Below are 16,546 nucleotides of genomic sequence, written 5' to 3' on the forward strand. Positions count from 1 at the left end.
ATGTGGACCAAGAACAAGTCCAAGGCCCCACAAGACGCCTCCCCTGGGCCTAGCACCGGCTCCGGTCCCATCTCCGCCGGCCCCGCTCCTCCCGCCTACACCTCCGACCCCCCATCCTCCCTCACCGACCCCCTCGAGAACCTGTCCATCTCCCATTCCCCCACTGCAGTCCCAACAGAATCGCACTGCCTCGCCCACCTCCGCCTCCTCTACGCCTTCAACCGCCTCAAAACGGAGACAGGCTACCGCAACGGCCTCTGGAACATCTTCGACTCCCGCGCCGGGCCCCAGACCTCCGCCAACAACAGCAAAAACACCGCGATCCCAGACCCCGCGGAGCCAAGCGTAGATGTCCTCGTCAAGCTCCGCGAGAAGCGATGGGCCGTCTACGTCGCGCACGCAGTCTCGCGCTACGAGGCGTGGTGGTCCTCCTTCGTCCCGGACATGCTCCTCGAGAAAGACATGCTCGACCCAGACGAGGGGCGGAAGGATCGGTATGAGGGGTTCGTGAGACGCGAAGGCACGGTGTGGAACGCGGACATGCTGCCGCCACTGGGTCTCCTCCCCCTTCCCTACTTTGTGAACTGCAATTGCTGACGCGTGATGCAGACGTCCTCCTCGTCTGGCACGCGCACATGCTCAACCCCAGAATCTATCTCGAAGACTGCCTCCGCCACGACTACGCCGCGCTCTGGACCTCTGGCATGCCTTGGGCAATCATCAACGCCGCCATCCGCGGGCCGACGTTCGAGTACGTCGTCTCAGAGGCGTGCGTCGCCCACTGGACGTCGCGGACGAACCTCGCCTGGAGAAACGAAGACGACCCAGACACGAAAGAGATCAAGTGTCCAAGCTGCGCTGCGACGGTCTCAGTCCCGTGGACGACATGCGGGCAGGAGGAGGGTTATCAGGGGAGCCAGTACGTGAAACCCGTACCTCTTGTTAATCTCCACACTCAAACTGGAACGTTCCGGAGTCGTCTTTGCTGTCAGAACGAGAAACATATCACGCATGAACCAAACTAACACAAACACAGCCGACCTGGCCTCTCAGGCTCCGGCCTCGCAGACGGCCACCTCTCGCAAACCTGCCCCTGCACCTTCACCATAACCCACCAAGCCCTGCGAACCGCCAAATTCCTCGCAGACATCCAAGCGTCGATAAAGCAAGGCCACGCGATGCCAGGCACGATTCTCGACCTGCAGAGCGGAATCCCAAAGCTCCTTTCATCCGCTTCCTCGAGCAGCACGTCTTCCCCGATACCAGACCAGCTGTTCCCATCGCACCTCGCCCGCCGCGGTCTTCTCTCCCCTGTGCTTTCCCTTCTGGCCCCCGGCTCCCCAACGCCCGCATCCATGACTGCCGTCCGCGACGTGATCGAGGAGACCTTCACGGGCAAGTTCGCGGACCCGAAGAACCTGCGGGAGGTCATGTCGCGGCACGGGCACAAGAAGGTCACGGAGTTCAGGCTGAGCCTGGAGGGCCGACGGCAGACACGGAAGATGATGTCGCGCTACTGGGAGAACGCTAGCATGTTGGGCATAGATCTCGTGGGCTGCGTGATGAGGCAGGGCGTGTTTACTGAAAAGATGTGCAAGGTCAGCTTCTCTCCTCCTGTCCTTTCTATGCCAAATCTTTGGACCGAGTAAGATTACTCGTTTGAGACGCGGTGATGTTGATGAACGGTCTGCAACAGATCAACTGGCTCTCGCTCCCGACAGCCCAGCAAACCATGTCCGCCCTCCTCACGAAGTACACACGCTTCATGACCATAGTCTCCCTCGCGACGTCCACAAAGGACCGTGTCGCCGTGCCCACGGTCGACGTCGACCTCGCCTGGCACACGCACCAGCTCAGCCCCCGGTCCTACTACGATTGCACTGTCGCGGAGACGGCCGCCTTTGTCGATCACAACGATAAGGTCGACGAGGACAAGCTCAGCACCGCCTTCGAGTGGACGTGTAAGACCTACCAGGAACGGTTTGGCGAGGTGTACTCAGAATGCAAGTGCTGGTACTGCGAGAGTAAGTTTCCCTTTCACATGCCCTCTGATACGACCCCCCTTCTATCTCGCGTACGAGAGAGATAGTGACAAAGCGTGATGGCTTCACAAATCCTTGAAGACGCAAGATAGTAGATAGTGCCAGAAATACGGCCGCCGCCGTCGTCCGTCGGTCTCCGAGTTTGTGAGGAGAGCAAGGCTAACGTTGATTCGCTATCAGCTGTAAGGGTGATGGCGCTTCCTGCAACCAAGATGTTCGGTTCAGGCAAGGAGGAAAAGCGTAAGCATGCAGCCGTCTCCCCGCATCTATGTCGTGTAACCCTCCAAGAGGCTCACCCACCCCAGTCCTCGAAGCATGGCACTCCTCCCCCGAAGCCAAAAACGTACCCATCCCACCCGCTGCCGAATCAGCGCACGTCTCGTCGCACCCGGCGGTACATACCAACGAGACGACGTCGCGGAGAGCTCACACGCGCCCGCTGCGACTGGACTACAGGAACAGGCTCGAGGAAACGCATTCCAAGGCACGGAAGAGGGCAAACAAGACGTTCAAAGCAGATCAAGGTAAGAGGATGGGACCGAGGGGAGAGGACATGGCGAGCTTCTGGGGCAAGGAGGTTCCCGTACAAGGGCCGTGGGCAGCGAGTCTGGCCGCCACAACAACCAGTGACATGTACCCGTCCCCGCCTGGATTCGTTAGCACAGGGCCTGGGGCAGTGGGGAGCTGTGCCACGGGCACGTGTGGTGGTTCTGGTGGATGCGGCTCGGAGACGCTTGGTATGTGTTCTGCCGGGTGTGTTGGGGTAAGTGACAAGTCTCTTGATATCTCGGTGTCTCTTTTCGTACTGCGCGAAATATGGCCCTGTTTCTTTTCGGACTTTGTCTTATCTTTGCCGAGGCTTTTTGACGCTGACAAGGTGACAGAGCGCCTGGTTCGGCGGCAAGTCCGGATGTACAGGATTCGCGGGGTCGTAGGGATTTGACAGCATGTAACTTTGCAATATCCCATGGCTGAGACGAGCCATATCTCCGCCAGAGTCTGTTGACACGTGCTGTCATCAATGTGTGAAGTCGCAACTTGCTACCGCTTAAGCTTATTCCGTCCAGACGCAAGGTCCGATCGGAGGTCGGGATGTGGGAACCACAGGGCGTGGGGAGGGCCGCTCGCTTCCAGTTGCACGAGTAATGAGAGGGCGAAGATATGGGCCTGGTTCAAGCAAATGGTGGAAACTATGTTTAATGAAAGAGAACCGTCCATGGGTGTTGTACACCGCTTACGAGTCGATCGCTATCAGCGCTTGCTTGGCCCATTGCACCAAGCGGTCGACATCGATTGTTGACTCGTCGGGGCTTTGCCTTGGTGACACAACGCGCCGCTTCTCCGTCCACCTGCCTCTCTGTGCCTGGCGTGAGACATCTGGCTTCTGCGGTGCAGCCCGAGATCACCGCCGCGGGACCCTGAGAGGTCTATCATCGTCAGGAACCTCATTCAAATCACGCAGGATCGGCACCTGGCCCCCAAAGAGGAAGGTTCATGGAAGGCCCCGTGCACCATCGATCAAGGCCCTGTCTTTGGAGGGTTGACGTGCAGCGGAGAAGGCTCGATACCGCATCTCCTGCTGGCAATGTTGGCAGGTTTGCAGGGTGATTGACAGGGACCGATAAGATAACGTGCCGGTGCCGGCTGATATGAGTGGCTGGTCCAAGACTTGGCTTAGAGTTGGATTTGGAGTAAAGTCTCCTTGGATGAGAGGTTGCCCGCCGTGCATCGGCACTCAAAGCGAGCAATATTAGATTACCCCGCCAATAAGAAGAGAGATAAAGGGGCACACAGCTGTCAGCTTGGCCGCTGAACCCTGTGGTCCCCCCTGCGAAGCCCTATGAGACGTTCGCCTTGGGTCACACTTCAGCCGGCCAGAGTGCCTCTTTTCAGAGAAGCGCGCCGTTTCATCGTCTCAGTGTAGCTGTGTCGGCGGATTCCTGGAGGGTCGGGCTGGAGATTAACAAAGCAGGTCGAGCGTTCGTGGGGTCGGGAAGGATCGTGAGTGGCTCGACGGCATCTGGAAAGGCGGAAAGGTGGGGATGCGTCGTGGTTAGACAGAGGGAAACGTGGACTTGGTACTATCGCGACCCGCCGATGAAAGTGTCTCTTGATGAGTGTCGAGAGAAAGAGGAAGGAGGCAAAGAAAACATATAAACTGACGGCAGATCTCCCGCTCTGAGCCGTCTGTTTCAGCTCATCGACAGTCAGTGCCAAGACCTTCGTTCATAAGCACCTCTCAGCCTTCATCCCTGTTCTCCGTCCGTCGCTCCGGTCACCGTCGCCAACATGAAGTTTTCCGCTGCCATCCTCGCCCTCGCCGGCGCTGCTGTCGCCGTTCCCGTCCCGGACCCGGTCGCTGAGCCGATGCCGATGCCCACTCCCGTGAGTCAAGCTTTCAAAGCCGATTTTATGGATTTTCCGCTGACAATTCGCAGCCTGGCATTCCTACTGCTGCCTCTGCCAAGACCCAGCTTGCTGCCCTGACCGTCCGTGCCTGGACCAACACCGACACGTACGACCGTGATCTTTTCCCCCACTGGATCACCATCTCCGGCACTTGCAACACCCGTGAGACCGTCCTCAAGCGCGACGGCACCAACGTTGTCACCAGCTCTGCCTGCGCTGCCACCAGCGGAACCTGGGTCAGCCCCTACGACGGTGCCACCTGGACCGCCGCCAGCGACGTCGACATTGACCACATGGTCCCCCTGAAGAACGCCTGGGTTGTAAGTGATATTCCCTCTCCGTGTGCATGAACAAACGGAGCTCTAACACGGAATGACAGTCTGGTGCCGCTTCTTGGACCACCTCCAAGCGCCAGGACTTCGCCAACGACCTCACCCGCCCCCAGCTGTGGGCTGTCACCGACTCCGTCAACCAGTCCAAGAGCGACAAGAGCCCCGACTCCTGGAAGCCTTCCGTCTCCAGCTTCCACTGCACCTACGCTCGCGCTTGGGTCCAGGTCAAGTCCTACTGGGCCCTCTCCGTCACTTCTGCTGAGAAGACTGCCCTCACCACCATGCTTAACACCTGCTAAGCGACGCGACCATGATGTTTTGGATACGAGCGATGAAATTTGACGCGGGCTGGCGACTGCGTGTCTGGTGATTGTCAGCGAACCAGCCACCGATGGGTGTTTTTTCTACTGTGTTTATTTCTCTTCTTGAATATCTTTTCCCGAGAGGGCTTTGTCCACATGCGATCAGCAGCGATGGAACCACGAGACTGCCGAGAGCAGACGGAGTCACTTGGCGCCCCTGAGAGGGTTGATGACGATTGTCGGAATTGGTGCAAGGGAGGGCCAGGAGAACAAGGCCATTGTTGATAGTGTAGGTGCGTCCAAGGGAGACAAAAGATGGATGCTAGTGGAATAGCGAGTCTTGGTTCTTACTGCCTCTAATGAGAATGGCGCAAAAGCAAAACCACGCCCACGGCGTCCCGTGGAATGCACCGCCCCTCTGTGCCCGCCGTGATGCAATCGTTTTCTGGGGTCGATCGTTGAGTGCCGCAGTCGGCAATCTCGGTGCAACTTTCAGGGTCTCGTCTCGCGTAAGAAAAAATACGGGATTGCCAACGCTCTTGGCGCCACAAGCGATCGCGTTCGGCTACGCTGAAGGGCGGGGCAGGGGCAATGTTGAAGGTGCAGCTGGTTGACCCGTGAATGCTGTCTCTCAGCAGGCCCCAAGAGCTAATTCTGTTCGCGACCAAGTCCAGGCAGTCCGAAATTGCGCCAATCCGCCGAGACTGCGACAAGAGAATCTCTTCGTGTCCGTTTGGACGTAAGACATTGGCAACCGCAGAGTGTCGAATGGAGGCGGGGCCTTGGCGGTTGCCCCGAGGACGGGAGAGGAATGGAAGATGGACGACGTCACTCGCGGAGGGAACGGCCGTTGGAATGCATTTCTGGGAGTTGACGAGTCCGGGGAAAACGAGGGCGACGAAGTACGGCTTTCGAGACAGAGTCCGGAAGCAGATGGCGGCGATGGATGCGGCGAGCACAGGCCAACAGCAACAGCAGCCGTCAACGAGGACCGTTGCCCTCGACGAAACGACGAGACCCTGATGGCTGTCAACGCCATCTGGCTAAGATGAGAGAACTTTCGGAGATTTGGGTGCGAATGGCTTGCTGTTGGCGGTGTTGATGGGAAATGGAAAATTGACTTTTGGTGGTGCACCTTCCAAGGCAGAAAGAAACAGAGCGGTTGTGGGGCTGGCCGATGGTGAAGAAGGAACGAGGAAGAGCGCTTCCCAATGCGGCAAGTTCGAGGCAAGTACGAGAAAGACAAGGCGGGCAGTCGCTGCCTTCACCATGGTCGCCGTTTCCGTGGCCTTGGCCATTGTCTTCAGCGCTCTCGACCGCCTCTCCTTTCTCCTTGCAGTCACTGCCATGGACGCTGCCCATTGTTCGGGGGCTGTGTCTTTGACTTTCCTTCCATTTAAGCCGCTGATGCATCCCTCAACTCTCCATCTTCAGTTCAACCTCATCCCAAGCATCAATCGCATCAAACCACAAACCACACTCGTTCTCTTCCGTCAAGATGATGAGATACGCTGCCCTCTCCCTGGCCGTTGGCCTGGCCTCTGCCCAGACATTCTCCGTGTGCAACCCCGTCAAGGGTGAAAGTAGGTTCCTCTCTTCACCTAGCTCTGCAATCTTATAGATGTGGCATGATACTAACTACTCCCAGCTTGCCCTGCCAACCCGGCTTTCGGCAGCGAGGGCAACTACAACTTCCGCGACGCGAAGAGCATCGATGACCTCGAATCCTTCTTCATCGTCGACGGCGGCGTCAAGTACAACCCAAAGGTCATGTCCTTCTCCGAAGACACGGGTGGCCAGATGACCATCTTTGAGGAGGCAAACGCTCCCACCCTCACCTCAAAGAACTACCTCTTCTTCGGCAAGGTCGAAGTCGAGCTCCAGGCTGCTCCTGGCCGCGGCATCGTCACCAGCATCGTCCTGCAGTCAGACGCCCTTGACGAGATCGACTGGGAGTTCGTCGGCGCGGACCAGAACCACGTCCAGACAAACTTCTACGCCCTCGGCATCAACGACTACACCCGCGCAAAATACTACGAGGTCGACTTCAACCCCATGACCACCTTCCACACTTACACCATGGAGTGGACCCGCGACTCTCTCATCTTCTCCATCGACGGCAAGGAGTACCGCACAGCCACCCCCGCCGAGGGCAACTACCCGCAGACGCCTATGCAGCTGAAGCTCGGCACCTGGGTCGGAGGCAAGGGCCCCAACCAGGGCACCATTGACTGGGCCGGCGGTATGGCCGAGTGGGACAAGGCTCCCTTCGCCGCCTACTACCGCTCCGTGAAGATTTGGGACTACGCCGGCGGTGACAAGGCTGGCGCCACCTCGTACGAGTACAAGCCCAGCTCCGACGGCTCCTGGCAGAGCATTCAGATCAACGGAGCAGGCTCAAACAGTGACGGTGCTGGTAACAACTACCAGCAGGACCACCAGCCTCAGCAGCGCGCCACCGGCGAACAGTCGGCCACTTCCCTTATCACCGCCACATCTAGCCTGGTCGTTCCCTCCGTCGCCCCGGGACCCATCATTGCTAACAGCACCGGCCTCGCTGGAACCGGCATGACCACTCGCAGCGGTCCTTCCGCAACCTCGACATCCCAGCCGGTTCCCGGCTCGGCTTCCCCTGTCCGAGGCGGCATCGTCGCTGCTTGTGCTGCGGCCATGTTCGCCGCCTTGATGGTTTGATCTTCGAATATGAGCGAGTAGCGTCTTTCCTCAGCGCGGACGCTTTAGTGTGTCTCGGCCTGTGTTGATAATGTGTATATATGCTTTAAGGATCGGGCGCGCTGTGTGTGTATATGCCCATTGACGGGAAGAAGGCGTGCTGCCCTGGTGGGCCATGGGAGTTTTGCTCGATTACACTACTAATACCATACTTAATGCATACTTGCCTGTCCTTCTGTTTCGTGATGTGAGATGTAACTTGATCAGCAGAAGCCAGTCGTGCACGAAATTTACCTGGCTAGGGGAGGGCAAAGCTGTTCCCCCTCGTCTCTCATGTCGCCTTTGTCACCATGAGAGCTGCTTCAAGTCGCCATCAGTACACACGATTCTGAAAGGAGAATCCTTGGTTTCTTTTGATCCTTGTTCCGTCTCCTATTACTATTTACACCGGAATAAAAGTGAAAAAAGAGTTACGAATTACCCCCGGCACCTCTCCGCCAGACCAAGCCGGCAGCAAAAGGCCAGAGGACATCCCAAAACCTGCCCCAATCCAAGAATGCATGCAATCCGCGTAAAGTCGCTCGCTCCTTGAATAATGAGAAAACCGTCTCCTTCTTTTCCGTCCATCCCGTAGACACAGCCAGAGAGGGGAGTGCGAACGTTGCTTGCGGTCGACAAGAACCAGAATAGTGAAGGGAGAAAAAAAAGCCCGGGTATCAAACTAGCTTTGTACAAATGAAAAAAGAAGTGAAGAAGCAGAAAAAAGGGAGGTGATGTGCAATGTTCCCAAGCCAGCAACACCCCATATATATGCCCACCCAAACTCCTCGAGTCCAACGTGGTCATGTCGTCGTGGGCTCGGCTGACTTTTTTCTTCTCCCCGTGTGACGAACCCCAGCCATTTGTGTGTGGATTTCCTATTACGCCCCTCTGTTTATCTCAATTATCCCTTCACGCCCTGATGGTCGCGTCGCGTGGGACGTCAAACTCAATCTCGCCCTCGTCCAGCTCTCCCCTGGCAGCTCTGCGAGCCAGGTCTCTCTCCGAATAGATTTCGTTCTTGCGGGTCGTGGCTTGCTGCAGGCAGTCGACGTAGGTGCGGAACTTGACAATCTCCCGCAGGAGGTATGCGCTCTTGCGTTCCCAGTTGGCCATGGCCTTGTTGGCGTTGTTGCCGCGAGGAGTGAAGGCCAGAAGCATCGGGCTGCGCAGCTGGTTGTGCGTCTGCAGCTCGTCTTCGATGCCCTTGACGTACGACGTGAGGCTTTCGAGTTGCTCCTCCTCGGGAAGGTTACTGGGCCGCATGGACTGCGCCGGCGGCGCCCAATCGGAGATGGTGATCCTGTCTCCGGGCAGCTTCGCACCTCTGCTAGCACCATAGGCGCCGCCTGAGCCGTGGTCGATCGAGCCGGAGCGGAACGTGCCACTCGAAAAGCTCGGTCGTGGGTTGGCGGTGCTACTGCCGGGTCGCGAGTTGCGACCGGGTGATTGGCCGGCTGCTTGCTCGTTGATGGCCGTGACCAGAGCGTTGTTGATGATGGCGTCGCTCCATCCGTATTCGATGTTGCTGATACCGCCGACCAATGGATGGGTGCTCAGGCGAGCACTCCAATAGTTGGCCGTGGTGACGAACTCCTTGCTGATTTCGGGGGTACCAACCTGGAAAAGGTGAACAGCGCCGCTGGGAAGGCTCAGCGCCCAGACATGAGGCCGAGCTCTGGAGTATCCTGGGGGCGGAAGGGCAGATGCCAGGGTCTGTCGAAGGCTAAAGGTGCCCAGGTTAGTAGCGTTATCCTGCCAGTTGCCACCTCCAACGACAGCAGGGCCCTTGGCATTGCGACCGCGGCTCTTGCGTCCCACCGAAGATTTGGCGGTTCCGAATGAGAAGATGCTCATCTGGCCCTTTTGTACTACAGCAAACACCTCATTCCAGTGCCTGTCCTTTGCTTTCTTGTCAATACCGTCCAGATGGTGTTTGTGAATCACGATACCCTCCTTTACCCATGGAGGTCCGGCCAGTTCGAGGGACTCGTCTTCGAGAAGTTGAGCGCTCTTCAGTTCGTCGCTCATAATCGAGGCGGCCTTTCCGAAAGCTGACTCATCGTCACGGATGATGGCCTGGCTAAGGGCGTTGGCAAATCCGATGGACTGTTGATAGTCTCCGCCTCTGAATGACGACCCGAGCGAATCCACAGACATCGAGGTTTGCGTTCTGCCCAGCGAGAGCTTGCTCCATGTCGCCGACGAAGCCGAAGGGCTCCAAATCGAATTTCCGTCCTCGAAGCTCGTTCTCGACGAAGAGAATCCCGGATTGCCCATACGAGGTCGTGACCTGCTCTTCGAATTCCATCTGGAAGAATTGGCACGACCATGTTCAGCTATGCGCCCTCGCATAGATGCCTGACTTTCTGACGGGGCCTTACTCAGAACGCTGGGCGTTCGCTTCAGCATGCCGATCACGGACAGACTATTCGTTGTGGGCGTCAAGTTCTTCGACGGGTCCGCACCGAAGAGCGGCAAGCGTTCGTCGCGGATCGAGGTGTAAATGTCCTTCAGCACGATCTCGACCTGGCTCTCCCAGGCACGCATCGAGCCGTCGAACGGTGCTTTCACCAGCGGTCCGCATTCGTCGTGGAACTCTGACGATCCGTCCTCGTTTCTCGGCGGCGGTCGGAACGACAATCGGCGCGAAACGAACCTCTCCTCGATGGATGGTCTGGAGTCGTCTCCTCCGAGAGAGCTGTTGGTCTTGCCGGGCAAAATGGTTGGCCGTTCGAAAGCTTCGGGGGCTGACTCGGCCACCGCCTGAGTGATCGTAGTCATGGTATTTTTGACGAACTGGCTTCGCGTCATCTTTTGGTCGATGTCAGCCAGGTGCAAATCAGTGTTGAGCAACATGATCGAATAGCAGATTGTGTGAATGACATCTGTGTCTGGTTAGCAAACTTCAGGATTTTAGTCAGCGACAAAAGCTTACCAGATGCTTTGAACCCATGGTTGGTGTTGCAATCACACCAACGCTTAGAAAATGCAACCAAAATACGATCTACCTGCTGCGTCTCTGCTCTGAAGACCAGGCGCTCGCAGATCAAACGAAGACTCTGCAGAATGCTCTTGTTGGTAAAATCATAGAGATCCATGTATGCACGCAGGGTTCTCTGGCGGATGGGACCCTCCTCGCCCATCCATGCAGCGGCCTTCTCCTTCTGGATGAAGTCCTCGTTACCATCAAAGATTTTCTGTGCCTTTTGGCGATCATCGTCGGTAGGGTCTCCAACGACAAACTCAGGCTCGTCTAGAGGCTTTGCGTTCATGGACTCGAAAGTGCCCAGAACCTTCGGGCTGTTATCGGGTTCGACTCTAACGCTTGGGGCAGCACTGGCAGCAGACTTGTAATCGGTAGTGGTAGATCCTGACGTCCTGCTGGCAGACCTAGTGCCCTCGATTGGCAGAATCAGTCCAGATTTGTTGCCCTCGTCATCAGAATCCGTCGTGTCGACGGTGAGACGGTTGGTCTTCCTGCCTCTGATGGTGGTGTCATCCCTTCTCTGGGACGGCCTTCTCGAGGGAGAGGATTCCTTGGACGGCTTGTCTTGCCTGTGGCCCTTCTCTTTCCTTGTCTTACCCCGTTGTCTCGACTCGGTATCGGCTTCGTTATCGCTGCCATCGATGTCAAGGAATGAGTTGTTCCTCTTCTCGTTGGATACGGGAGGCTCAGGCGGCGGTCGAGTTGGAGTATCGGTGCGGCGTTCATGATCGGAGGGAGAGCGGTCCTCGCCACGAGAGCGAGACCTGACTTGTCGAATACGTGCGTTGGGACTTGGGTCGTACTCTGGGGAGAAAGAGCGGGGGTGCTCCTCTGCTGATCCCTCGTCGTGCGGGTCAGGAGCCATTTCGAGATCAGTAGCTTGTACAGGAGCAGATTGAGGAGTGATGGGCGTGTTTGGAGTCAAAGGGCTGCCTTTAAGGTACGGGTTCATGACCCTTCGTAAGCTGCTGATTGGGCTGGGCTCAGGTTTCGCGGAAAGCTTGTCCTTAGTAATGGGCAGCTGAATGGGAGCGACGAGAGGGGGCATGGGCGGCTCGAGGGCAGCCGTAGCTGGCACGGGAGGCACTTCGTCGGCGGACACAGACTTCTTTCTGCGACGGAAAAAGGAGCTCGGTTTCTTCTGCAGCACGTGATGATGGGAATGGGACGAAGATGTGTCCCTCGAGGGCGGGGCGGAGGTGGAGGGCTTCATCTGGTTGGAAACGTGGAGGGATCGATTCCCTGATCTCTGATCGGCCGTATCCACAGATGTTGACGACGTTACGCCCGAGGAATTTTGAGTCTCGGGCGGGTTATTAGAGGCATTGTTTCTGGACGAACCAAACACTCGCCTGAAAAACCCCGGTTTTTCTTTTGTTTGTGACGGCGTATGTGTCGGAATCGGAGCTCCGTGCACGGCCTCTTTTGTCTTGCCATAGCCCACATGTGGCGCGGGTGCCGAGTCAATATCGAGCGCGGGGACGGGAGAGGGCTCGGTAACGGGCGCGGCCGCGGGTAATGGCGGCACCTCCTCGTGATTGTTATTAGATTTATGGTCGGCCTTGCGGCTCGTTGCCGTGCTTTTGGCCGATCGATTCGTTGATTTGCGCTCGAGAATGACGGCGGGCGGCTCCAGCTCGTCATCAGCCACGGGAGCGGCTACAGGCGATCGTGGGTACGTGGCGGTCGGGGGTGTCTGGGGCACGATGCGTCTTGGCCCTCCAGGCACCGTCGGCGTGGGGGCCGCATCGTAGTCGTCGTTGAAAAACGTATTTGAAAATTCAATGTGCCAGGGTGCTTGACCCTGTTGTTGAGGTTGAGGCTGGTAATGTTGTTGCTGTTGCTGCTGCTGCTGCTGCTGCTGTTGCTGGGTGGCCTGCAGGGCAGCGGGTGGACGATGGCCGTAGTCGAAGCTCGAGGATCGACCACCGAAGCCGGACGCCCACCTCGTGCTACTGAGAACCTGAGCGTAGCCAGCGTCGATACTATTGGAGCTGCTGCTCTTGGTGCTCCCCTTGCCGCCCCTGGAATGCATGTGGCGTGGTGTGCCGGGTGTGCTCCGCATCGACTCGCGCATACTGCTGATGCGATGCAGGCCGCTCTGGAAGTTGGAGCTACTATTGCTTCTCCGTCCACGAGATGATATCCTGCTCGCGTCGTCGGCGTCGAAATCGGAGCTGTAAGAGTAGCCGTGGCCGTTTGACCGGCCGCCGCGAACTGGTCTCGGCATGTTATCGTCTGTATCGTACGGGTTATGTTGGGACGGGTCGCCAAACATGGACCTTCCGTTTCCGAAATCACCGCCAACAGGTCCTCCCATGGAAAATTGGTCGAGGGATATGAGCATATTCGTCATGAGAGAGTCGCGTGTAACATTGCGCGGGGACAATGACAGGTCGTGGGAATCGCGCGGTCGAGGTATATCTGGGTTGTCGTTCTCCTTGTTCTCGGACATGTCGAAGCTATCGGGAGAATCGGGGTTGTCTAGAAAAGAGTCGTCGGCATTGCGAGTGAGGGAGGGGCTCCTAAGCGCCCGCGAGCTGGCTTTGCGATTGGAAAGCGAGGTGGGTGGCGGCAGCTTGTTCCTGTTGCTTGGCGGCGTCTGGGGAACGGCGGCAGGAGCTGGTTCTCGGCTTCGACCTCGCGACGCGACAGGCGACCTGGAGTGGCCGGTGGGAGGAGAGGTGTCGATGTTAAGGTCCGGACGACGACGGCTTGAACGTCGAGGAATGTCGGCGTACATGGTGAAGGGGGTCGGGACGGGCTATCGTGGGGGTCGGAAGGGTTTTCAAGTCATTTCCAGCTTTCGAATCCAACAAGGCCGACAACAGGCACAGGCACGACCCAGGTTCAGGTTCAGGTCAAGGTCCAGGTCTGGGACTAGGTAGGCCCAGATGCAGCAGGCGCGCTCCGTATTGCGCGCGCAGGAGCAGCAGTATGGAGACGGAGTGGTGAATGATGTGGGTTGTGGTGCTGCTGGTGCAGAACCAAAGTGCCGCTCAGCAGTCCACTGCAGCAAACCAATGCGACCCAAGGCAAAGCGATCCAATCCGAGGGGTGATGGCAGCGCCGCAGTCGAGTCAAACCGAGAGGCTAATTCGGCGTCGCAATGTCCACAGCGCCGGGTTCGAAATCGAAATCGAGCGAGCGAGGGGGGTGGGCTAGGCCGTAGGCTCTACGGAGTAGAGCGCGCGCACACACGCAGGCCTGACCTGATACGTAGTCCGGCAAGGTCGTACGCTCTCTCTCAGTTTCTTTCTCTCAGTGTCTCTCGTAGGGGGGGACAAGAGGCAGGTGGTGTGGTAGAGTCCGGTAGGAATCGGCGAAGGCGCAGGCGAAGGCGGCCAAGCGGTAGACGGGCTTTGTCCCGATGAACGAATGGAGGCTAACCAAGGTAACTGGCAGCCGAGATTGAATGCAGGCAGGTCGTCCTCTTTGGGGCGGGCGACGTTGCAGTGTTTCTTTTTCTCGGCGTGGGATTGACTTTTTGGATTGCTTCCTCTTGCTTTTCCTCCTGCCGTTTTCCCTCAATCGGACTGGCCTTTTGCAGGGTGGGCGGGCAGTAAAAGCCAACAGGTGCCACGGGGAGCAGGAATGTTAATATTGTGCGTGGGCGGGTTAATTATGTATTAATATGCTGCGGTGGTAGTTGTGCTGGGTACGGGTATTTTGTATTGAATCGTGTTCCGAAAGAGGCGACGAATGCAACCCTCGATGCTCCCCTGACCTTGACGGCAGACGACGTGGTGATGGGGTCTCTGGGGAGGTTTTGGGTCTGTATTGCGTAGGTAGGTAGGTAGCGCAGGTACAGGTAGACGATGACGGGACGAGCAAGCAAGCAGGCAAGCAAGCGGGTGAAATAATAGCGTCCAGGGTATCCGTCGAGGGGTCCGGGTCGTGTATTATTAGCGTCGAGGCCAGTCGTCGGTCGTCCTCTTGATATGTGGGTGCATGCGCGAGTGTGTGAGTGTGAGCGTGTGTGTATGGTCTAGTCGGCCAGCGTCCCGAAAGAAGTGAAATGCGGACTGGGTTCTGGGGTGGTTGGGGGCGGACGGGCTGCTGAGGCACGAAGAGTCGGAGAAGAAGCGGTGTTGGAGGATTTGTTCATGTGCGATGCGCCATGAAACACGCGTGGAGAGTCAAAGAAGGAAAAGAAGCGGAATGGAAGAGAAGAACGGGGGAAGAAGAATTGGGTTAATTGATGAGCGCCCGTCTGCCCTGCCTGCCTGCTGTGCTCTGCTGCGAGTGATGTGCGTGGCCTGGCCTGGCAACTGGGAAGAAGAAGAAGCAGAAGCAATCAATCAATCAATCAACCTAATGCTGGGGACCTGGGAAATGGGAGCTGCGGCCAGGGGGACCCGTCTTCGTGGATGGATATGCGTTGGAAATGGAAGATTGTGGGTTATGGAATATTGGACACGCGGGAAATGGAGATTCGAATTGCTGTGACAATGGCAATGACAGCAGCAACAGGCAATGATGGGCGGCGCACCCGTCACGGACTCGGGGCCAGCACCAGCACCAGCACCAGCAACACGTATTCGTACGCAGCAAGTGTTACGGGATCCGGAAAGTGCTGTAAGGAACTAGCTCTCGGCTGGAAGCAATAACAATGAGCAATATTGCACCAGGAACTCTCAAGTATGACCGACTGCCCGGCGTTGTGACATGGGGCATCCGAAATGGTCAAGACGGGACGAGCACGATGGTGGAGCAGAGACAACCTGGAAGGAGGAAAAAAACAAACAAAGAAAAGTGAAGTCATCCGTACGAATACCGAATACGCAGGCAGGCAGGCAGGAAGGATGGAGGATCAAGGTGGAAGTGACGGTTGTCTGTGCCCGTTGAACGTGTCTCTCGTCTCCCTCATGTCTCTGTGTCAGTGTCAAAAATGCTGAAATGTCTGCAGCAGCAGCTGTCGGCTCTGCAATGCCTTAATTTTAGCGTCTGTGTTGTGCACTAGCTGTCTGACAATATGCAGCTCAGCAGTCGGCAGTAGTAATCTGTGTTCTCCGGCAGCTTCCAAGTCTCCCGACGGCAATCTGAAGTGCATCCAGCAATTGGGCAAGATCATCGTCACCGTCATCATCGTGTATTAGAAGACATGTAGTGGAGGATGCGACCGGCTCGACTGCCGCTGCCGCTGGCTTCACGGTTCACCAGCCAGAAACACCAGACGAGACGACCCTCATAACAATAATAAATGCACGCAACTGCTGCACGGACGGCAGAAACATGGCCGTCCTTGGACGAGAGGCAGATGTGGGCACGGCCGAGAAAAAAAAGAAGGGAAAGCAAGACCGGACGATGGGGGCACAAATGGGCCTTCTGGATCACTCTCATGGATGGGGGGATCCGTTGCAGCGGGTTGGGGCAGGAACGATGCCTGGATGCATGGAACACCACTGGACTGAGGTAAGGTGGAAGCAGCGGGCAGTCAGCAGTCACGGCGCACTCCACCTCACCTGAAGGGCAGTTGCCTGTTGCCGTTGCTCTTGCTCTTGCCATCTCTTGCCGTTCCTGCAGACTGAGGTGCAGTCCGGGTGGGAGCCTCTTTCCTTTCCGGCAGCTGCATCCTGCTGTCAGGGCAGCCGCTGCTTCCATTCTGTTCAGGAACACCCGTACCTTACTGCAAGATGCAAGATGCAGGTGCTCCCGTCCTCCAGCTGCCTCCTTCTTGCCGTTGATTCTCTTCACCTTTTTGCTAAGGTACTCTCTCATCTGCCTTGCCTTACCTAAGGTACGAATACCTTACCTCAG

At 57.2% G+C, this 16,546-nt stretch overlaps 4 protein-coding genes across 4 annotated transcripts; 3 read left to right on the top strand and 1 right to left on the bottom strand.

Annotated features, from left to right (window-relative positions):
• Positions 1-2,977, top strand: GRDP1-1 (Glycine-rich domain-containing protein 1; the record flags this gene model as incomplete). Its single annotated transcript, XM_037321542.1, has 7 exons — positions 1-556; positions 610-919; positions 1,037-1,598; positions 1,697-2,024; positions 2,223-2,282; positions 2,348-2,697; positions 2,927-2,977. 7 exons carry the CDS (start codon positions 1-3, stop codon positions 2,975-2,977), a joined length of 2,217 nt encoding a protein of 738 aa, XP_037179759.1.
• Positions 2,978-4,331: 1,354 nt separating this feature from the next.
• CGCA056_v006292 (uncharacterized protein) lies at positions 4,332-5,082 on the top strand (the record flags this gene model as incomplete). Its single annotated transcript, XM_037321543.1, has 3 exons — positions 4,332-4,427; positions 4,481-4,771; positions 4,831-5,082. The coding sequence occupies 3 exons, from the start codon at positions 4,332-4,334 to the stop codon at positions 5,080-5,082; spliced, it is 639 nt and encodes a 212-aa protein (XP_037179760.1).
• A 1,501-nt stretch (positions 5,083-6,583) lies between these two features.
• On the top strand, positions 6,584-7,779 carry crf1-2 (putative glycosidase crf1; the record flags this gene model as incomplete). Its single annotated transcript, XM_037321544.1, has 2 exons — positions 6,584-6,668; positions 6,734-7,779. 2 exons carry the CDS (start codon positions 6,584-6,586, stop codon positions 7,777-7,779), a joined length of 1,131 nt encoding a protein of 376 aa, XP_037179732.1.
• Positions 7,780-8,709: 930 nt separating this feature from the next.
• Positions 8,710-13,529, bottom strand: CGCA056_v006294 (PH and SEC7 domain-containing protein; the record flags this gene model as incomplete). The annotated part of the gene is made up of 4 exons (XM_037321545.1): positions 8,710-9,906; positions 9,956-10,095; positions 10,182-10,685; positions 10,736-13,529. 4 exons carry the CDS (start codon positions 13,527-13,529, stop codon positions 8,710-8,712), a joined length of 4,635 nt encoding a protein of 1,544 aa, XP_037179761.1.
• Between the last annotated feature and the right edge of the window lie 3,017 nt (positions 13,530-16,546).

This window comes from Colletotrichum aenigma (genome assembly GCF_013390185.1).
Source record: "Colletotrichum aenigma strain Cg56 chromosome Unknown KSG_Cg56_contig04, whole genome shotgun sequence".
In the NCBI taxonomy this organism is placed as follows: Eukaryota; Fungi; Ascomycota; class Sordariomycetes; order Glomerellales; family Glomerellaceae; genus Colletotrichum; species Colletotrichum aenigma.